The sequence below is a fragment of the Alligator mississippiensis genome, chromosome 5 (assembly GCF_030867095.1).
Source record: "Alligator mississippiensis isolate rAllMis1 chromosome 5, rAllMis1, whole genome shotgun sequence".
Taxonomy (NCBI): Eukaryota; Metazoa; Chordata; order Crocodylia; family Alligatoridae; genus Alligator; species Alligator mississippiensis.
Window position 1 is genome coordinate 200,506,869 of NC_081828.1, and position 20,952 is coordinate 200,527,820.

At 42.4% G+C, this 20,952-nt stretch overlaps 1 protein-coding gene across 10 annotated transcripts in view; it reads left to right on the top strand.

Annotated features, from left to right (window-relative positions):
* Nucleotides 1-20,952, top strand: part of DIP2C (disco interacting protein 2 homolog C) — a 464,954-nt gene that overhangs the window by 278,249 nt on the left and 165,753 nt on the right. For all 10 annotated transcript variants that reach the window (XM_059729168.1, XM_059729169.1, XM_019498679.2 and 7 more), the window contains one exon: nucleotides 388-498. In XM_059729168.1, coding sequence (XP_059585151.1) covers nucleotides 388-498 — 111 coding nt within the window. The remainder of the gene's footprint in view (nucleotides 1-387; nucleotides 499-20,952) is intronic.

A 20,952-nucleotide genomic window follows, 5' to 3' on the forward strand; every position in this document is an offset into this window, starting at 1 on the left:
AATATCTTTATATGGGATCTCTTTGTAACCAATTGCCAGGACAGTTTCAGGTTTTATTCCCATGGTTCCCTATTCACTAGCACCCCTCACATTTTAAAATGCTGGCTTAATATGGCTTCTAGAAGGGCTACTTCTGCATAAGAGGAGGACAGATTTTCAAATAATTTCTTTCTCTTGTTACAGTGTCTTGCTGAGTGTATGTTCCTTACAGTATTGACTAACTTAGATGGACCTGAACAGCTGACCAATACTAATAATATTTTTACCAATAGCAGTTAAATAGATTAGCAATCAAACATCTATTTTTGGTTTTGTGAGCCAAAATCTGATTAATAATCAATAAGCTTCTGTAATCTTTTCAGCACTGTTTGTTTCTTGTGACTGCAGGGGTGGATCAGGCATTGCCACAAGAACGTCGAACTCCCGTTACCCCTTCCTCTTCCTCACGATATCACCGCCGCAGGTCCTCAGGGTCACGGGATGAACGCTATAGATCAGGTAAGTGAAGGCCTGAAAGTTCAGTTGTTTTTAGTGGAACTTGGGTTGAACTCTTCTCATACTGTAATAGCCATAACTGGCTACAGGTTTCCCTCACCAACCAGCCAACCACGGTTTTGAGTATCCACACTTAATATTCTGTATACCATTTTGGCTACTATGGTATACATTTTTGAGTAACCAGTTTTCCGTGGCTGCACATCATCCTGCCACCTGCCATTTTCCCCATCAGCCTTTTGTCTTACCAACTACAGTTTTGCCAACCATGGGAACTTTGAGGAACCTAGCCTCAGTGGTTGGCGAGGGAAACCTGTATTACATAACTGGAAATACTCACTGTAGAAGAAAAGTGAAATTTTATTATAACGATTCTAATTTGGTTTGGCAAACATCAAAAGAGAATTCTCCTTTAGAAATAAAGCACTTTGGAGATGTGAAATGGAAGTCATTGATAAGGAAAATATTCATGTGAGTAAGATAAATGAATTGTAAAGCTGAACAAAAAATTGAGGCTTGTGCTCTTGTGAATTTGGAAAGTAGAGGTCCCAAATTAGTCAGTGTCCAATTCTTTTTTGCCCATAATGACGTACATTAGAAGTCACGAGGGTTGCAGATATGTTTTGATGAAGGGTGTTTGTGCCCAGAGGTTTGCAAATAATTTTTTTCAACTATCTAGTTGGTCTAATAAAAGCTTTCATATCTACCCAAAAAACCTTGCCCACCTATGTTATTTCTGCCAGCTTCCATTTGAGTTATTGTTTAGTTTGCCGTATGCGAGTTCTCAGACATGCTAGAAATTCTACAATGTTCTGCTAAGAATTGGGTCATAAAAAACCAAAACTGCTGTCCTTGTATTTGTCTGGTTATGGGGTGTGCGGGCTATGTTGAAGGGAAGAGAACAGGATAGAAACTCTGTCTCAGAGTATTGACTATGATTTCTTGACCTTTCTGAAATATGTTTGGCCCATAGACTGAAAAAGCTGTGCAACACCAATCTAGTTTTCCTGCCTCATCTTTTCACAGTAAATCATGTAGGAAAAACTGGAGCTCAGCCATTAATGGTTCTTAGATATCATACATAAGGACAAAGAGGAAAAAGGACCACTTTTTCTCTTCAATGTCCTGCATGTTCTGTATTAGCTTACCTTCTCTTTCTGCATTTCTTGTTTAGAGGGGTTTTGATCTTTTCCTAAGATAAAACTTCCCTGTTTAAATTGCTGCTATTCCTAAAAGGATCCTTCTCATTCCTCACTCTAGCTTTCTGTGAAGGCTGCTCTGGATTCTGTCCATCATCCCCTCCTTTTTTCCCCACTGCACATTATCGCTGAGTAATATCAGCAGCAAGCTCATCTCTCTGCAGGTGACTCAAGGAGCTGTCATTCTTCTCCAGACCCCTCTTTTTCTCTGATCAAGCTAAAATCTCAGACCATGTCTTTGGCATCTCCTAACACATAGCTCTTAATTTTTTCCCTCCCAACAGTCCCCAAATTGCTTTCTCAGACTTTAGGAACTTTGCCACTATCTTGCCAACCTCTCACTCAAGTCTGTAACCTGCATGTCATCTTTGATTTGGACTTCTCAGTCTCCATATCCAGGAGGACTATGTCTGCACCTTCCTTCTGGTGCACATCTCTAAAATAACGCCTTTGCTGTCTATCACCACAGCTAAAACACTCATCCAGGACACTTTCATCTTGCAGCATACTTCTTTCTGGCTTTAGCAAACACAACTTTTCCATGCTCATATCTATTCATAGAGTTGAAAGCCGAAGGAATTGTTAGACCATCTAGCCTATTCTCTTCATCCATATTGAGACCAACTAAAGCAGGCTTCCTGAAAGGCTTCTGGTTTTGTTTTGGAGGTATTTTTAGGTGGCAGATCCTTCACATCCTTTGATAGTTTGTTCTTACGCTATCCACCTTCACTTTCTGTCTCATTTCTAATTTGAATTTGTCTTGGTTCAGCTTCTAACCATTTGTTCTTACAACTTTTTTTCTGCTAACTTCAAGAATTCCTTGAAGTTTCATGGCAGCCTTTTTGGGTACATTAAACATATTAAGTTCTTTAAATCTCTCTGAGAGAGGCATTCTCTACACCCCTCAAATCTTTTGTATATTTCTTTTCTGCACCTGCTCCAAGTTTTCAATGTTCTTTTAAAAATGTGGATTCCAGAACTGTCGAGAATGGTGCTAAACTATTCAGTACAATGGTGTGCAGAGATAAAAATCAGTGCCTCTCCTCTCCTCTTTATGAATTCAGGGCTTTTTTTCACAATATTGCATTTGGAGTTTATGGTTCTTGGTACATTGCTTGTCTGTTCTGACCTTTGGATCCTTTACAAAATCTATAAAATTGTGTCCTGGTCCATGACTAGGTCTCCTATATGCTCTTAAAGAATAATTATATGGGCATGGTATTACTGAAAAGAATGGATATGGACTATAGAGCCAAACATTTGCTTCCTATTAATGAAGTAGTTTGATCTCATAAAAAATAGGATTGTGTTATGTCAGTTTTGGGTCCTCTCCCTGATCTGAAAATGTCCTTTTCAGTCCATGCCTGAAAATAATGTGCAAGTTTATGGCCAGGCTTAAAATTCTTATATTAAATTCACCAGGGTTATGACTCTTCAGCAAAACAAGCCAACCTCTGTACACCAGCAAATCTGCTTAAAATCCAGACTAGTACAAGATCCAGTGGTTACAAACTGGTTATGAACAAATTTAGTTTGGATATTAGAAGGATTCTAACTACTGGAAGAGTAATGTTTTGCTATGATCTCCTGAATGTCCTACGTGGAGCAAAGAGGATTGCTTTAGGATTTTACTTGATAAGTTCATGGAAAGGATAATATGACAGGATAGGATCTGATATAGGGAAAATTGGCCACAGCCTAGCCTGGGCATTTTGACTGGGATCTACTTGTGCTCCTGCCAGCACCTAGAAATTTTTCAATTTGGGGGGAAAAGGTCTTGCTCCTCTGCTCAGGGTTTTACTGATTCCAAATGTAAGGTCAGGGAAGAATTTTTACCCTAGGTTAGGTTGAGATGGGCCATGGGAGGGGGGCCTTGGGGGGACAGGCTGTAGGATAGAAGTGGGGAGCCACTTTCTGTGCATATATTAAATAAAAACTTCTCTGGGAGATCCTATGTTGCTGTATAGTCCCTAAAAGCAAAAAGACAATGCTATCTGCAATTTGAGTTAAACTTTCAAAAATCTTCCAATAATTCCCTTTAGATTTAGTCTTGGAAGAATTTTGCATGAGTAGAAAAGGATGTCCTAAACTTAAATTACGTTTTGCCTTCTTGTGGCTTGGAATCTACTAGGTTAGCAGTCTCTTTCAAATCCAAAGTCCATTTAATGTTGTAATAAAGACTCCTTTTCTTCATTGATCTGTTCATTAAAAAACCCGTGTGATTTACATCTCAACATTAGATTTTGTTAACTTAAAAGCTTATGTCTAGCCCATTGTGTTGCTATGCTTAATGCTTCAGCTTCTCACTCTGATCATATTATAATTATTATATTCTAGCTGTTACCCAGCTTCAGTGCTTGTTATCATATTTGGCACATCTTGGAAAAGGCCCAGAACAAAATGACTTTATAGACTTTATCCAGTAAGTAATTCACTTCTAGGAAAACATCCTGAGTTTTTCACAATTTATTCCAATTAGCATCTGAATACAAATTTTCTGTTGTAATCATTGATCAAAGTTCTGCTCTGCCTTTTCTCTGTAAGTTTTTTTTCTAATTGAAAGCCTAATATCTTGAGAATCCTCCAACTATCCTTCCTTGTCCTTGTTTTTTTTTTTTACATAAATTCAGGTGTCAGCAATGTTGTTTAATTAATGTGCTTGGCAGATTCAACAACATTTCACCACACTGCCCTCTTTGTATACCACTATTCTCTTCCTGTGGAAAGCACCAGACCTTTACATTTTAAATCACTTCTTATTTTTTCACTTTAATCATTATATCTACAGACCTATATTGCATAAGCATTTTAACAGACCTTGCTCTGCCATGACTGAAAACCTGTTTTGAGGGATTTTGAGGCAGTAGATGAAAATTGCCTTCTAGCTCATGGCTGCTTAATGATTTTTTCTAAATTTCCCCTCCCACTCATATTTTGGGTTGCCAAGAGCAGTTTGGGTTTCAACTTGCTTCTTTTCAGACTATTAGTGAATTAGAAATGGGACAGCTCACCTCTCTTGATCTGAACACGTTCAGAATTTTCCAGCTGTCCCTTCTTGTATCATGGGCAATACCAAAACTCTGGAGTACCTCCTGGGCTCGGCATTCAGTTTGTGTAGCTCTTCATTCTTTAGACGTCTGAAGACCGTTATTTAAGTGCCGTTTTGCACCTAACTAGATTAGTACAGAATCATGCTTCATTCTCTAATTGAACAATACAAATTACAGCAGTTAGCGCTTTAATTTGGTATGTAACTTATGTTTATGGAAAATAGTTAATTAATTAAGACCTTTGGTTTATTTGCTGCCGAGAAAATAAAATTCTCTCATTATTTATCAAACCATAAATAGTATTCTGAAAGGTCCTCCAAATGTGGACCTTCAAAACAGTTTTGCCCCCACACATAATATTAGCAGCTGCTGTTTCATAGGCAGCTGGAAACATAAATTATTTCTTTATGTTGTTTGAAAACTGGGTTTCTAAGCTTGCTTCAGATGCTATACATCTGGGCATCTTGATATATCTTTTCAAGATCGTTTCAGACTATTGCAGACCAGCTACACATGCAAAGTGCCTGTGATACCATTAAAAGCACCAATCAGCTATAAAGTTAGACCTGGTTGCTACTGAGCTTTAATTTACAGGTATAGTAGGGTCTCCCCTAAGTCAGCGAGCCCCATCAGCTGATGGGCTCCCAAGCCCCAGGTGTGCATCATACCCAGACAGGGCTGGGAGTCCCACAACTGAGGGTGCTCTCAGCCCCAGCACTGCTGGCTCTGGGTCCCAGCAGCACCCTGCAGCTGCCAGGACCCAGAGTCCCACAGCTGTGGACACTGGGTCCCCACACAATACCTTCTAGTGCTGGGATCCAATCCCTAGTGCTGGGACCCAATCCCTGCTGGGACCCAATCCCAGGGGTGCGTAAAACCCTCATGGCTGGCAGATCATGGCTGCCACCTTCTCTCAGACCCAGGGTGTGTGAAACCAGTGGCTGGAGCTTGCTTCTTGCTGGTGTAGGGGAGCCTGGGATTTGGGCTCCCCCAGCATCTGCTGTAAAACCCGATGGAATCTAATGCACAATCCCACAATCGCACCTCCTGCCATTTACATGTGGCACGGCAGGAGGCTCAATTATCTGGATCATGCATTAGATCCTATTGCACCTTTACTTGTACATATAGAGGGGACCTAAGTGGTATAAAAGCAAGAAATTAATCACCATTACTTGATCTTTGTGGTTTTGCTGTCAGATGGACTGGAAGAAAATGTCATCATAACCTAGTAAAAGGCTAAGATTTACAATGGGATGCTAGCTCAAAGGATGTCCTTTGCATGCATTAGGGAAGGTGTTTTATTGTGTATGGGTATTTTTTTCTTTTCTCTCTCCCTTTTTAAAAAGTTGTCTGCTACTGTTAACACTAGTTTAGTTGTGTTACTGTTAGGTACATTCAGAACTCTCTTTTAGATGGGTCACCAGCTGCCACCATTGTTTAAAATATCATTTAGATTAGATCTGTAAAAACTACTCATTCTTCAGAACAGATCTAAAAGTGACAGGATGCTTAAAATGGTGATAGCAGCCTATGATCCACTTGTACTGGAACACAAAATTAATAATGCCACTGAATCTTGAACCAAAGTTTGCAGTCGTTTCCCTTGGTTTCCAAGTGTGTCCAGTGTGGAGAGGACCTGTGTTCTACTGCCACATTATGGCTGTACCTGAGAACAGCAGCATAATCTGTTGTGGCAGGTCGGCTCAAAATACCCCCCAAGTCAGATCCCTTTTTTCAGAGAACCTTTTTCTTGGACCCATAAAGTTCAAAGAGAAGTTGGTCTTGGTGCAGAGTTTCTTATCCAGAGGTAAGGGAGCAGCCTCCTTCCCAGAAACCTCTCTATATCCAGGGATCCTCTTCAGTTGCTTTTAAGCCTTCGTCCATGGAACATGTGTGTTAGCCTGAACTGCTGTTACCTCCTCAATTGTCCAGTAGCAGTTAAGTCCTGTCTTCAACTCTGGACAGTCTTATGTGTGAGATTGCACAGCCACCGAAATTGCTACTTTATCTGGATTTTTTTTTCATTGCCACAAATTAGCATGCAGTAATTTAAACTTTCCTCCAGAAATAAATGATGCATCTGGCCCATGGCTGCAAAGAATCTGAACAATGTAAAGTGTATACCTGGTAATGTCTGCTGCTAACAATAACCCAACAAAGTGCCATGTGCTCCTTTTTATCTCGTTGGGGTGACAGCCCCTTGAAGTCCAACTTTTTGAACTAAGGAATGTCAACATTGAAAAGTTAAGCAGCTGTGCTTAGTTACTGTTGGTAGGTGTTGGGACAGGGTGTGGAAGGCCACATACCTGCTGTCAGGAGATAACTTACTGGAATGAGAACAAGATCTTAAATATTGATTCTCACCCTCTGACACTGCCCACAAAAGGGCAGAGACAGGAGATGCATCACCTTCCATTGCAGAGCTGCAAAGACTCCCTGAATAGTGTGAGACAATTGTTTTTGGCTCTGCCTGCTTGCTCCCACCCAGCTAGTCGTAGTTACAGAATAATAATGAATATGTTCTAAGTCATGGTGCTACTGTTAGGGTCTGCTCTAGGTGAGGCTTGAAGGGCTAGTCTTCTAGGGCTCCATGTGTATAGTCCACAACCTACCCGTAGGCTAGAATTTAATAGAAAAGTCCTGAATTTTCATTTCCGATATTTCTCTGCCCCACTTTCCTCTCAAAAACCTTAAAGGAAGGAAAGTTTCAGGTTTCCAACTAGGATTATTCATGACCGCCAGGCTTGCTGTCTCTTGATGTCAATGACATTATGAGGAAAGATTTTGATGTTGATGAAGCTGGGGAGGCCATGGACTGGATAGCAGTCGGAATGGATCCAAAAAAAAAATGGAAACAGACTCAAATACGCATAATTGTATTTGGATCCATTAAAAAATGTTTTGACCTATATGCCTTTTTCCTGCATGGCTCCTGGAGAAACACTGAGTTCCTGTGGGATCAGTACAGTGAGGGGTATACCAGCTGTCTGTGTAGACCAGAGGTTGCAGTAGCTCCAGTTCCCCAGTCATCTTGAGCTGGATTTGACCCTATTCTGACAGCATCTCTGCGTTGGATTCCAGTACCGCTTGGGCTGAAGCATGGTCTCCTTATCAGAGGCAGTGCAAAGCTGTTGGCCTGGAAAACCTTGCATCATAATGACACTCTTTTTGTGAAATCATTTGTCTTGTAGCTGTATTCATCCACTGGTATTCAGCCAAATCAAGGGAGACTACTAAATAATATATTTCTTTCTACACATAGTGTAACCAAGTCCATGGCTTAAAGTAGTGTTCATTTGTTTTGAGAGAGAAGCAGGGTTGACAAGTATGTTAATGAGGTAATAAATGTTCATCAAATGTAGAAATTAAGCCAGTAAAAGTCAAGTGCCTAAAAACTCTAGATTTTTCAAAGGCAGGCCCTGTAGTCCTAACAATGTGCCAGGATGAAGAACCTCAATGGTCTGCTCGGATGCCAAAAACTGCATGCCAGAAGCCTCAGCTGTTCAAACCTTCATTTTTCCCCTGGCAACTTCCACAGTGCAACTACGTATTGTCAATACAAAGATCTTCAACACAATAAAAGTGTAAGGTTTGGAGGCAGTATGAAATAACCTCAACAAAATAAGTAGTACAAAGAATATGTTGCTGATTGACTCGGCTGAGAAGACAGTGTGTGGGAGTGAGTCGTGGGGAGAGGAGGGCACTCCTGAGTAGTTCTGTAGTTCCTGCTGGGCTGCCTAGGACCTGGGGCTTTGCTTCTGAGTCATCACTTGGTTCTCCGTTAGACCTGTAAGAGGTATTGCAGATCTGCACTAATTGTGAATATCCTGCATTTTATAAAGTGGTTTTATTGCCTGCAGAAGATGCTGAGTTAGCTCTGAAGACTGAACTTTTCACAGAACCGAAATGACATGAGCAGTAGCAGTGTAAGCTATACTGCATTGCCTGTCTGTGTCTTAACGGTACCCCCACCACTCTGCATTGGAGTCATCAGCTGTCTTTCCAATCTAGACTTTGTCTCAGTAAGGAATAGACAGAACAGAACTTCATCTCAAATATTAAATCATTCAGCTTTCAAACAAATAATCTCAGTGTAGGCTATAAAGTGCCTGGAAAAATGGAGTCGGCAACTGAAGAACATCCCCTATGGATTTGATTCACAGATGAGCAGACGGTATCCGAGTTAGATAACTAAATTTTGTGAAGTCCTTTTACATGCAGACTCAGGATCTGAAGGCATGGTATATGCAAACCAGCTCCCATGAGGAAAAAGGAGGATAGGGATTTGCTGTGTATCAGCTGCTATATGGTAACTGCCCTTGTGTATGCTTTTAGCCTGCAATCAATGAAAGCTAACCTCTACAGTAGCTTAGTCCTGCTTCAGTGAGAAGTAAGCTGCCATGAGTTTGTTTCCATTTACTTGAAGTGAATGCAGGCAGCCACTCAGAAGTACCTGATGTGCATTAGTTTTCCACTCATTTTTAACCTTGCCATAACCTGCTTATGTGCCCATGCTATCCATCTGGCATCTTCCCAGAAACTGGAAGGAATACATTAAAATGAAAGAAAGAATTACCTGCAGGCTGTTGGAAGGAAAGTGTGTTAGTACCTTTCTGACTACACTGTGGCAGTATGAAGAAGAATTTTTGCTGGAGCATCTTCAGTATTACCTGGAGAATTAGGGAAAAGTACATTAGGAAGTTAGGTAGACTTATTGTGTAGGTGAACAAGAATGTCACGGTGTATATTAAAATGGCCCATCATAGAACGCAGTATTAATTGTTACCCCTTCAGATCAGTGATAATATTGTAGAGCAATAGTTTATCTGAAGGCTTGTCCATGTGTGTCATTTAGGAGAGTCAGTCACAATTAACTTTTAAAAGTGGATTACTTAAGCAGCATTAAAACTCTCTGTGGACACACTTATTCAGCATGAAAGTAGCCTTCATTCAGTTTATTTTACTTCACTTCTAATCCTAACTGCAAGGTACCTACATTTCATTCTAAAGGAAATGGTCTTGGAGGCAAAGTTTGATTGGGATATGAGTCATTCCTAAATTCGGAAGGGAACTTTGTTCAATAACTTTACAATTTAGGGTTACAATTTAGGGTTACTTTTAGCTCCATGCCTACACTTGAATCCCCGTTGACATCTGTGGCTATGCTCGCTCTTATTCAGTCACAACAGAAACAATTGCTACAAGACTCGTTTTTGCTGCTAGGCCTGAATAGAGCTACCCACAACTTTGTCAGTTCAATCAGGTTAATGCAGTGTGCTCTGGTAGGCTGTTCCCGAAGGTCATTGGGAATCTACAGATGGTGCACAGTGTAGCTTCCTGCTCTGTTGGCAGAGATCATGCAACACTGGCTTTCCATTTGCCGCAAGGTGTTGACATGGATACATAAATCACTTTGTGGCCTAAGATAAACTCATCACAAGGCTTCTAACAGGCACTTCCTTTAAGTGGCTGGAGGGGGGGATGTCTTCAGTGGAGGATGCTAAAGTGTCTTCAGGTCACAGTGTAAAAATAATCTCTCTTCACTCCCCAGCTGTGGGGTTAAAATGTAAAGTATTAACACTTTGATTTTGGAAAGGAACTTGAAGTTTCTAATACTGGGAAGGAAATTAGTCTCCTTTGGCTCCTATATACATGCAGGGAGCCAGCTCCGACCTGCTGGAAATCCAGTATGTTGGAGCAGACTCAATTAATCAAGTCTGTTGGAACGCAGAAATTAATCGAGTCTGTTGGAGCGCAGTGTCGCATGCATCAATGTCCCCATGTTGAAAAATGGCTGCAGGGCACTTTGAACTAAAGCTTGTCAAATGAGCTTCAGTTCAAAGCGCCCCAACACCATTTTTTCAGTGTGGGGACACTGATGCACGGGATGATCGTTTCGCTAATTAAAGCACCCTCCCCGATACCTCCTAGAACATGTGTAAAAAATGTCCCTTTTTGTCTCCCTAAATATAGGCAGAAGTTACTAGATTTGGATGAGGGTGGTTTGAAGTTCTCTGTTTCTGCTCTAGGAACTTGGAGCCAACTCAAAATCTAGTAATGCTAAAAAGCCAAAATGGATGAGCACATTAGTTCCAAGTTCCAGCTACAATGATTGATGGTGAAATAGTTAACAATCCTATTTGAACTTTAAAGCAGTAAAATTTTTCACACCTCTCTCAGCCAGACTGCTAGGCAGTTAGCTCTTCATGGTTTATGTTTGGCTGGTATTTGCAGGGTAACCCTGGCAGTAGTGGAATTAGAGCTAAGGCTTGTGTAGGTAAAGATGTTGCACCCGTTTAAAGTTGTGATTATTTTAACCAGTTTTAAATGTATGGAATAGTTGGCACTGACACTCGTATTATTTTAAATCAGGCTTAGTTTTACATTGGGTCAGAAAATGGTTTATTTTTAGTGGAAAGCTTTTTGAATAAGACAAAAAAAATTGTGTACTTCATTGAAATTTTCAGCAGAGCTTTGACAAAGGTGTACTTTTTGGCCACGAGCCAAAGAAGTTTTCAGCTGGAAAAAAAAAAAATCTGTTTTCAGGCATTTGATTTTTTTTTGACAAAAATAAAAAATGAGGAAAGGAGATGTACCTAACAAAAATGTTATATGGTGAAATCTTTGTTCTATCACATAATAAAAGTTGCCAGATCATTTTCTGTCATGCTTAACTAAATCGAAATAGGTTGCCAGGAGCCGGTTCAAACCAGGGCTGAGCCAGCTGGTGACCTGTGGGCCACATGCAGCCTGTGAGAGGTTACACCATGGCCCCCAGGCTCCGTCCTTCCCATTGCTCCAGCTGCAGCAGCAGCGGCCAGGGCCTCCAAGCTCCCTCTCCCTCTGGGTTCCTCTCACTGTCCCTGTCCCAGGCGGTGGGATGGCATGGCACAGTGCAGCACAGCTTGCAGTGCTGGGTGCACGAGTACAGCACTCCAGGGGGGACTTGTGACTGGGAATATAAGGGTGAGTCAGGGTATGCAGCAGTGGAGTGGGGCACCTGGGAAGCAGCAGTGTGGGAGTGCATGGGGTACCAGGGAGCAGCAGCAAGGGGTACCTGGTGCAGCATGTCTGGGTGTGTGGTTCAGCAGGTGGGCACACAGTTCAGCGGGGGGCAGCAGTACAGCAGCAGTGGTAGGGCACCCGAGCTCATGGCCCCTGCTGGTGCAGCCCCTGCTAGTGTGGCCTGATGGGTATGCAGCCCCTGGCCATTTAAAACTAGATGGTCCTGTTTTAAATTAAACCACAGAAAGTCTCTCTTAAACCAAAATAGCTGAGCTAGAGCAAGTGCCATTTAAAATGGTACAACTTTCCTGTATAAATATGGACTATGGCCTTGTTTGTACAGACAGACAAGGTTTCTTGGGTGAATTTGATATCTTTTATTAGACCAACCCAAATGGTTGGAGAATAGTTATTAAGCAAGCTTTCGGGTTCAAAAACCCTTCGTCAGGCTAAGGACGCTGCAGCAGTTGGTGTGTGCTCTTCCTGGATGGAATGAAAAGTAAAGACGCCAGGGGCTGGGCTGGGCTGGGGAGTCAGTTGCCAGGCAGATTGTAATGTATCAAAAATCCAATGTCTATGTTTAGTCCCTGATCTCTAGTATCCAGCAGGTTGATGAAATGGAGCTCATAGGCTCGTCTCTGGGATGTGTTGTGTAAATTTCCCTTGAGGATCAGGACTGAGAGATTGGAGAGAGAGTGGCCCTCCTGTGAGAAATGTGCCCCCACCGGTAATTGGGTGTTTCTGTCTTCGATGGATTTCCGGTGTACATTCATTCTAGTGTGCAGTTGTTGTCTGGACATTTTTACAGTGGCATAACTGCACCAAAGTAGCTGCATGTGTATAGGTGCTTAACATAGCCCGATTGTATTGACATAGGCTGGAAAGGGAAGTATGCTAACAGCCATTGATTTTTAGTGTCATTCAGCACCTCTGAAGATCCATCTGGCATGAGATCTTTGCCCTACTGGAGTTAGTTGGAGATTTTGCCATTGGCTTCAAAAGGGCTGAGATTTAAACCTGCCTTTTTTTGCTTGCTTAAGTATACTTTCAAGATTCCAATATTAGATATGAAAAAAAAAAATTGGCTTAGGGGTTTTCTTTAATGAAACCTTAGATTCTGGAACACTGTTTTACATCAGCTATGCTGTAATGTATAGCTGTGTCCTCACATTTGACATTTGAGACGGCATGCATTTTTGTAAGGGTAATTTATATAGCTTGGAAAAAGAAGTTAAGCAAATGCCTCCTTTTTTTGCTAGAAACGGATGTAGATTGATTTACTTAAGATCACATAGTAATGCAACCTGGGATCAAATTACTAGATAAAACTGATTTCTAGACTGCACTATAAATATGATCTTGAATGCACAGAGGAGAGGAAAGTGGTGGCATATTTTGTTGTTTTTATTTCTTTTTAAGTTTAATGTATTTTTAACTCTTGCAGGATAGATTGGAAATCATTTAGTGATTGGAAAATTGCAAAGTAGAGGGAAAGGAGCCACAAACTTCAATGAAGTTTTGACTAGGGTGACCACCCATCCCTAATTAGGCAGGACAGCCCTACAATGAGAACATCAAGTCCTGGTCCCAGGATGCATGACTCTGGGACAGTATTTGTCCCAGATACTCAGTATCACACAAGGATTCAGGTTTTCCATTTGCTTTGGAAAACCGTGGGAAACGGCAGGTTTCCCTTGCAGGTTGGCAGCATTCCAGGGGGTTGCTTGGGGTTGCCTGGAGCAGGACGGAAGGGGTGCCATGTGCAGGTGCACACCTGCAGGTGGCTGGGAATACAGCCAGGCAGTGTCGAGAACAGTTCCACGCAGGTAAGCCTACAGGTGGGAGAGTGCATGGAGGAGCGGGGAGAGTAGATTGAGGCCCCCATGGTGAGGGAGGGTGGGAGTAGGGCTGGGGCTGGGGGCACTGCCCAGCCAGACTGGTGCATGGGTCCAGGGCGTGGAGTGGGACGGAGCCATGGGCAGCTCATCTAGGCAAGTGGGGGTATGTCCCCCCACTGCTATGTGCATTCTTGGTGAAACATGGGGGGGCACATGCTCCCCAGATTTGTGCATGGTGCAGCAGATCGGGCTTCCCACTGTGGCCTCAGAGCTCCCTGCCCTGCTCCCCTTCCCTCTGGGAGCCCCGAGCTGGTCATGCTGCCATGGTGAGGTGCCCCCTGACCAGCCAACAGTGGGAGTGGCAGTAGCGTGGAGTTGTGCCCCCCACTGGTGCTGAGCAGGCAGGAGGCACGTTGCCAGTATGGGGCTCCCAAGGGAAAGGCAGCAGGGCAGAGAGCCCTGAGCCCACAGTGGACAGCCTGTATCCCACCCCACTCTGGCTCAGTTTGGCTCTGCTCCGGCCATGCTGCTGGCAGAGGTGGGTGGGGGAGAGAGGTGGGTATGTGTCCCACCTTTCCATTTTGAAAAGGTGGTCACCTTGGTTCTGACAGTGCTGGAAACAAGAAGTTTGCTCTGTGTTGTCCCTGCGCTTTTTACGGTGCTCTTGAGACCACCACTGCAGTAACAAGTATTAAGACAGCCTAGGCCCAGCTCCTCCGTTTGCTTTTACAGCTTTTTGTTTGATTCCACATTGCAGGAATGATAAAGAACTCTGCTGTTGCCAGTATAACCGGGGCACGAGACACTGAATGCTGGGAGCCTACACTTAGAGGCCACTTGTAACTTCTCACTTTAGGCAGAAGGATGCAGATAGGCCTTCACCCTGCTCTTAATCTGCCAGCTGCGATGAGTGTTTTGTGAACAGGGGGCACTAAGTGAAATATATGCCCCAATGCAAGTTGTTTGCCACGGCATCCTAGTAAAGCTGTCTCCTCCTGTGTGGTGGGGCCATTGAGCACCAAGGTCAGAGGTTCTAGGCAATTGCAAGTCACCAGGTTTTAGGTTTCTGGGTCTCATATTTTTAAAGGTGTTTAGGCTCCTAATGCCCATTGATTACAATGGGAATTTGGTCTAGACATCGTTAAGAAAATTGGGACTGCAGTTGCTTTAGAACAGTGATTCACAACTGGGAAGACACAGCTTTTGGGGGTGCCTTGAGTTCCTTTCAAGGGTGCTATGCAATGTTAGCACTGTTAGGTGTGCAAACATGATTCACAAGATAAATCCACAGCTTTCAACTAGGAATCCATGGTGCTAAAAGCATTCTGCCCTGTTATGGTCTTTCAGGGTTCGTTGTAACAGAAGAATTGCTCTGTTATTTTTCTCTAGTCAAAAACTGAGTGGAAAGTAAGAGCTGGCATTTTCTGAGAGGTGCCTGGAGTCTATAAAGGTTGAGAATCACTGCTTTAGAAAGTGCAACTCAGACTCAAACTGCTTTTTTGACAAGTTTGCCCTAGAGTAATAAGGGATTATTTTGGGGCCGTTTCTGCCTGTACCTTTTGTGATGCTCACCTAGATAAATAGCTTATTGACTGGATGGTCCTCCATTAGGGTGACCATTGTGTTATTGTAGGTGTCATATTCCAGAATAACTATCATGCATGAGTACAGCTGAGAAGAGATTGGGCTTGTTACAGCTCATGCCATGTCTCTGCCTCCTTGCATGTCTGCAACTGTTCTCGAGACAGATGCTGCCCCAGAGTATCTAGCCATAGCAAAATAGCATTGCTTTAAAGATTTGCTTAGCTTCAACTTATCAAACATCCCTCATTAACTAAAGATTGACCTATCTGAAATGAGCATGGCAATTTCTGAGAGATCATCAGGCACCTCATGCCTCAAGTGTTATCCGTCAGGCCTGGAGACTATAAATCTTTTAATTCATGTATTTGCAGTACCTGCTTGGCTGTCTGGTGCGGCTAGCTAGAACATATGCCAATCCCACTTCTACTAGACATTGTTGCCGAATTATCTCTAATCATAGTATCTACATGCAACCTTTTCAGAAGTTCCCTCTCAGCACATCCTTGGTTTGACAATGATGTGCCAAGAGGGACATTTGCTATGGCAAATACTCATTTAAAGTCATAGGTGACTTTCAGCCAGACACAGAGCAATGAGTGCCAGCTTTTTTTTTTTCCTTTTATAATTATTTTGTATGGTGTTACTGTTCTTAAGAGTTTAGGGGCAGTTTTACACATGCAGGGACATGGCACTGGGCGCTTTAATTAGTGAACTACGCTAATCAGAAGCACCCGCAAGTCATGTGTATCAGTGTCCCTGCACTGAAAAACATGGCGGCGGGCGGGGCACTTTGAATTAAAGCTCATCAAACTTTTTATTTCAAAGCACCCCATTGCTGTTTTTTCAGCAAGGAGATGCATGGGGCAGCCGATGCCTGTAATGCGGAAGGCTGCCGGAGTGCATCAGTTTCCACGCTCCGCAAATCGAGTCTGCGCCGACAGACTGGATTTCCAGCGCACAGGCTCCCCGCAAATATATACGAGTCCTAGAGTTTTGACAGCCCAGCTATCGATTATCCTCAAGGTTGGCTCTTGCTGGGCTTGTTGCAGTTTCCACTAGCTTCTACAATGTTGTTGCTGTAAGTTGTGAGTTGACATGGTTCTGTCATTGCTCTACATGCTTGTGCAGCATTGCCTGCCTGCCTTTCCTGTTTTCTTGTTCCCTACATCACCTTTGTCGGTCTTGTTCATCCAACTGTTTTATCAGGTCATAATCCCAGACTGCGAGCTCTCTGGGACAGGAACCTTTACTGTTTTTCTAATTTGTAAGGTGACTTACATAGTACAGCCTTGATCTATGAATTGGTACTACTTCAGGAAAGCTGAAAAAAAAAAAAATCTCTGATGAGGAATCCCTGTCATTCTGAATTCATTAATAATGTGCACCAGTGATTTCATGAGCTTGACATTTTTAAGGAAGTACGCTAAATTTGGGGTGTATGTTTAAAGTAATATTGCCAACCCTTCTCAATTTCGCAGCCCTGATCCCACTGGTATGATCTTATTAACTAGAATCAGTTAATGCAGAAAAGGGAGGAAAAAGTATTTCTACAGGCCAAGGAGAGCTCTGGAAAGAAGCAATTTTTTGAGCACGAGGAACAAAGAGATGAAATATTAGGCTGCATGAGGATAAGCTTCCAGACCAGTATATTATGCTAGGGAAAAAGTCCCCTGAAGCAAGAGGCAGAAATACTTTTGTCTGAGACATTTACAACTCAAATGCAGAGAGCACCAGAAAAATGTAGAAAGTAATCCTGTGTTGGTAGGGGGAAAACTAGATGATAACTGGTCTTTTTCATCTTTACTTGTGACTCTTATACACTGCATCTGAATTCAGGGTATAGCTACGTGCTTCGGTAGCTTGTCACATGGCAGGAAGATAAACAACACGTTTTATATGAAACAAAGGAGAGATATTTTTTTTTTACCCTTTGGGTCCTAGTAATGCACAGTTCCTAGTGGATATGAGACGTACATCATCACATGCGTTTTTTTGGACGGTACTGTATAGTAAGAGATATGGCCTTTCCTGCTGGAGATACAGGAGAAGTGTCTGGTTCAAGACTGAAAGTCCAGGATAGCATAAATGAACGGACTGTTTTCCTTTGTATTTTCTTTTGCATTACAAAAGTAAGGAGCTTGGTATAATAAAGTGGAAATTTGAAGTATTTTCTAGGTAATATTTTTTTGCAGTGTGGAAGGTTCTTGATTTGGTGATCCAGTGCAGTGATAATAAATCACCTGTAATATTTTTAGACCAGTGAGGGCCAATGTTTATGGCACGCATGTCACAAATTAAGCCCTTAGCCTTCCCTAACTGCCACTCTGATTCCCTTCCCCTGATTCCCTTCCCCTGTCTAATCCACGACTGTGCTCTCTGCTTTACACCCTGTGCTCCCTGCCTGATCTTTCGCTCTACTTTCTGCTCCCTGTCCTATCTGCTGTTCTGCTGCTTGTGCTCAAAGGCTTCTGGTGCCACTGGGGCCTGCATGCTGCAGGTTGACTACCCCTCTTAGACATTGTAAATGCCTGTACAGCTAGTGTTGCTGTTACTGAAGCATAGAAATCAACTGTGTTCATTCGACACGTGTGAAAGAAAAGCTTAACTGCTTCCACATCTGGGAATACATTATAATTTGTTATGTATGTTTTAATTAAAAGGTGAATCCGAATAAAAAAGGAGAATAAATTCAGTTTCCTATGGGAAGCTGCAAAGGGTGTGGGAGGGCTGAGAGTATATAATCAGATCAGGTGGTTTCATTTACCATTGGTAATCTTTGGGGATCCCTTTATTGGGGATATAAGACAAATTAAAAGGTGAAGATTGTTTAAATAATCAGGAGCACTTCTGGAGGGCACTTCACTAACTCGTACAGGGCGCATCTACATGAGACGTTTACTGAAGAGTAGACTAATTAGCTCTGCAGTAAATGTTGCATGTCTACACGTGTGCCCCTATTAGGCTGGAGTAAACAAATTCACTCCCCAACAGGATAGTACTTGTTTTTTCACTCTGCAGCAGCGCATATGTAGAAGCTGCCCTGGTTGACTGGGGCATGAGGGTGCTTCCATGCAGGGGCTGCCTGCTGGCTAGCCCTGCACTGGAGCACCCTCGTGCCCCAGCCAGCCCCTCTACAGCACATTGAGTCGAGGGGAGCAGCCCTGGGCTGCCAAGCTGACCCCACCAACCCCCCTACCAGCCAGGACTATTCCACCTCAGCTCAATGTGCTGTGGTCCTGGGTGCATGTTCAAACGCGGTGCCCAGGAGCAAGCTTTGGAGTTTGTTTTGCATTAATTGCACATGTATCTTATATCACTTGTATCCACAGTGATATAAGTTAGCACAATATTGTTCTATATTTAGGTTAAGAAATGACTGAACCTATCTAAGCAGTAGTTGCTTTCTTCCTTGGGACAGCAAAATTGATTACTTTGCAATACTTCCTTAAACTGCTGTGAGTCTGGAAAAATCATGATTATATTCTACGCCACAAGGTCAATGGATATCTCATGAGACAAAGACGAGCGTGCAGTGAAGGAACTTAGACACTTACTTTAACAAAAAATTAGGTGTTTAGAGGAATTTCATTGTGAGAATTAAAGAGAAACATCTCTTGAACCAACAGTAATACATACTTGAGAAGAAACTTTCATAGAACCATGACATAGTAGGATTGGAAGGGATCTCAGGAGGTCTTCTAGTCTAACCTCCTGCTTATGGCAGGTATATGTATGACTATACTATCCTAGTCAAGTGTCTCTCTAAACCTGATTTTTATATTCAACTTACAGTACCCAGTTCCTTTTCTGTGGTCTGCAATGTACCCAGTAATTCCCCTGTATTTGCACATGTGATCACTCTGTCCCAAGTGTTACATTTTGCACTTGTCTTTTTTTAAATTTTATCCGATTGATTTTTGGATCATTTCACTAATTTATCATTTGAATCCTAGCCTTACCTTCCAGGGTATCTGCAACTCCATGCAACTTGGTGTTGTCTGCAAATTTGCTAAATGTGCACTCAGTCATCTTCTCCAAATTGTCAAGGAAGATATTCATAGAATCCTAGAGAAGCAGGGTTGGAAGGGAGGTCCAGAGCTCATCTAGTGCAACCCCCAGCATGAGACAGAATCAGCCATATCCAAGCCATCCTATAAAAATTCAACTACTGCGCAGTCGACCCTGACATAACATCCTAACCTGCCATGGGTAAAGCAGGAGGGTATTAAACAATACCAGCAGCAGGACAGAGCTCTGGGGAACCTCACTCCATACCTGTTTCCAATTAGACATTGAGTCATTGAAGGCTTTTCCCTTGAGCATGGTGAGCTAACTAGTTGTCCTCTTCACAGTACTTCTATCGAGTCTGTATTTCTTCATCTCAGAGCCCGTAGGTAGATACTGAGGGTCACTGCTGGACTTATTTCCCTCCTTTCTATCCAAAAGCCTTTGGATTACTTGAGTTTTAACTACAGTACATCAAAAATGGACAACAATTACTGACTTCGATGCAGTGAGAAATGGTAGGTCATCAGAAATACTTAAATAGATACCAAGGATGTGAAATGCTGGAAATATGAAAGCTTTGCCTATGATTGTTTCAAAGGCTTTTAACCTTGGAGATGAGTATATCCATCTCCACAGAAAGGAACAAAATGGGGTTGCTTCCTATCCTGCAGACAGTCAAACCAGTCTTATAGGACATGCTGCCATTACAACATTGAGCAGTAAAAGTAGGAAATGTTGAGAAGAACATCACATTTATAGCTGAATGTTTCTGTGCATTAGGATGCCCTAGTATCTTTGTTCCTAAGGCTTTTCAATTAAATCTGGAGGTTATAAGATAAACTAAATGGAAAACAGAAGCCATGCTAAACAGAGCATCTCCTGGGGAAACTTGGAAAATTAGCCCTGCTGACAGAATAAAGAATTTTCTGCTTAAGTGTAATGCTGCATCCAGATAAGTAAAAGGTTTGTAGCAGAGTGACAGGTTGCTTGCTGTGGGGCATTGTGGTCCAGTGGATAAGGCACTATGATACAGGAGACCTGGGTTCTATTTCTGAGCCTGCCACCCACCTGCTATATGACTGGGTAAATTAGCCTCTATGCCCTTATCTCCCCTCCCAAGACTTTCTCTCTTCTATTTTGACTCTTAGCCATTTGAGCAGGAACCATATCTTGCCATTACTGTGGGATTGTACAATATTGGTGCCCATTTAGATTGTTTGCACAATTACAAAAAAGTAACATTTTTTTCCTTAACAATACTTCCAAAAGTACAGAATTGATACACCTGGACTTTGCTAAATATTATTAGGTAGCCTAGAAGGTTTCCCTGTCAGGTTGAATAATGAACCCTGTGCAAGCTGTGAGAGCACAAGTTAAACAATTAGCTTTCCCAATCATATCACTTTGCTCTGTGCCATTTATCGATTCCCTGGGAATAAAATCACAAATTGAATCCAATATCTGGATCAGCCAACCTGTAACAGTTTGGGAGAATAGAAGGGAAGGAACTGAACATCAATACCTGCTAGTCTAGACAGAGCTGGTGATATTTTATTCAGTACTTTAGATTTTGCGCTAAGCTTTCCATGTGATGTGTCAGGTGGGAGCAGGAAGGATTTTGTTACCTAGAGGACTGCTTTGAGGGGTCAGGACCTGGACTTGTTTCATCAGCTTTTAACACTAGTCTGGATGTCACAGACTTCTGAATAAAAGAACATTCAATCAGAAAAGTGTTTTCTTTTTACTAGACCCAGTGTGTGAATGCCTGGG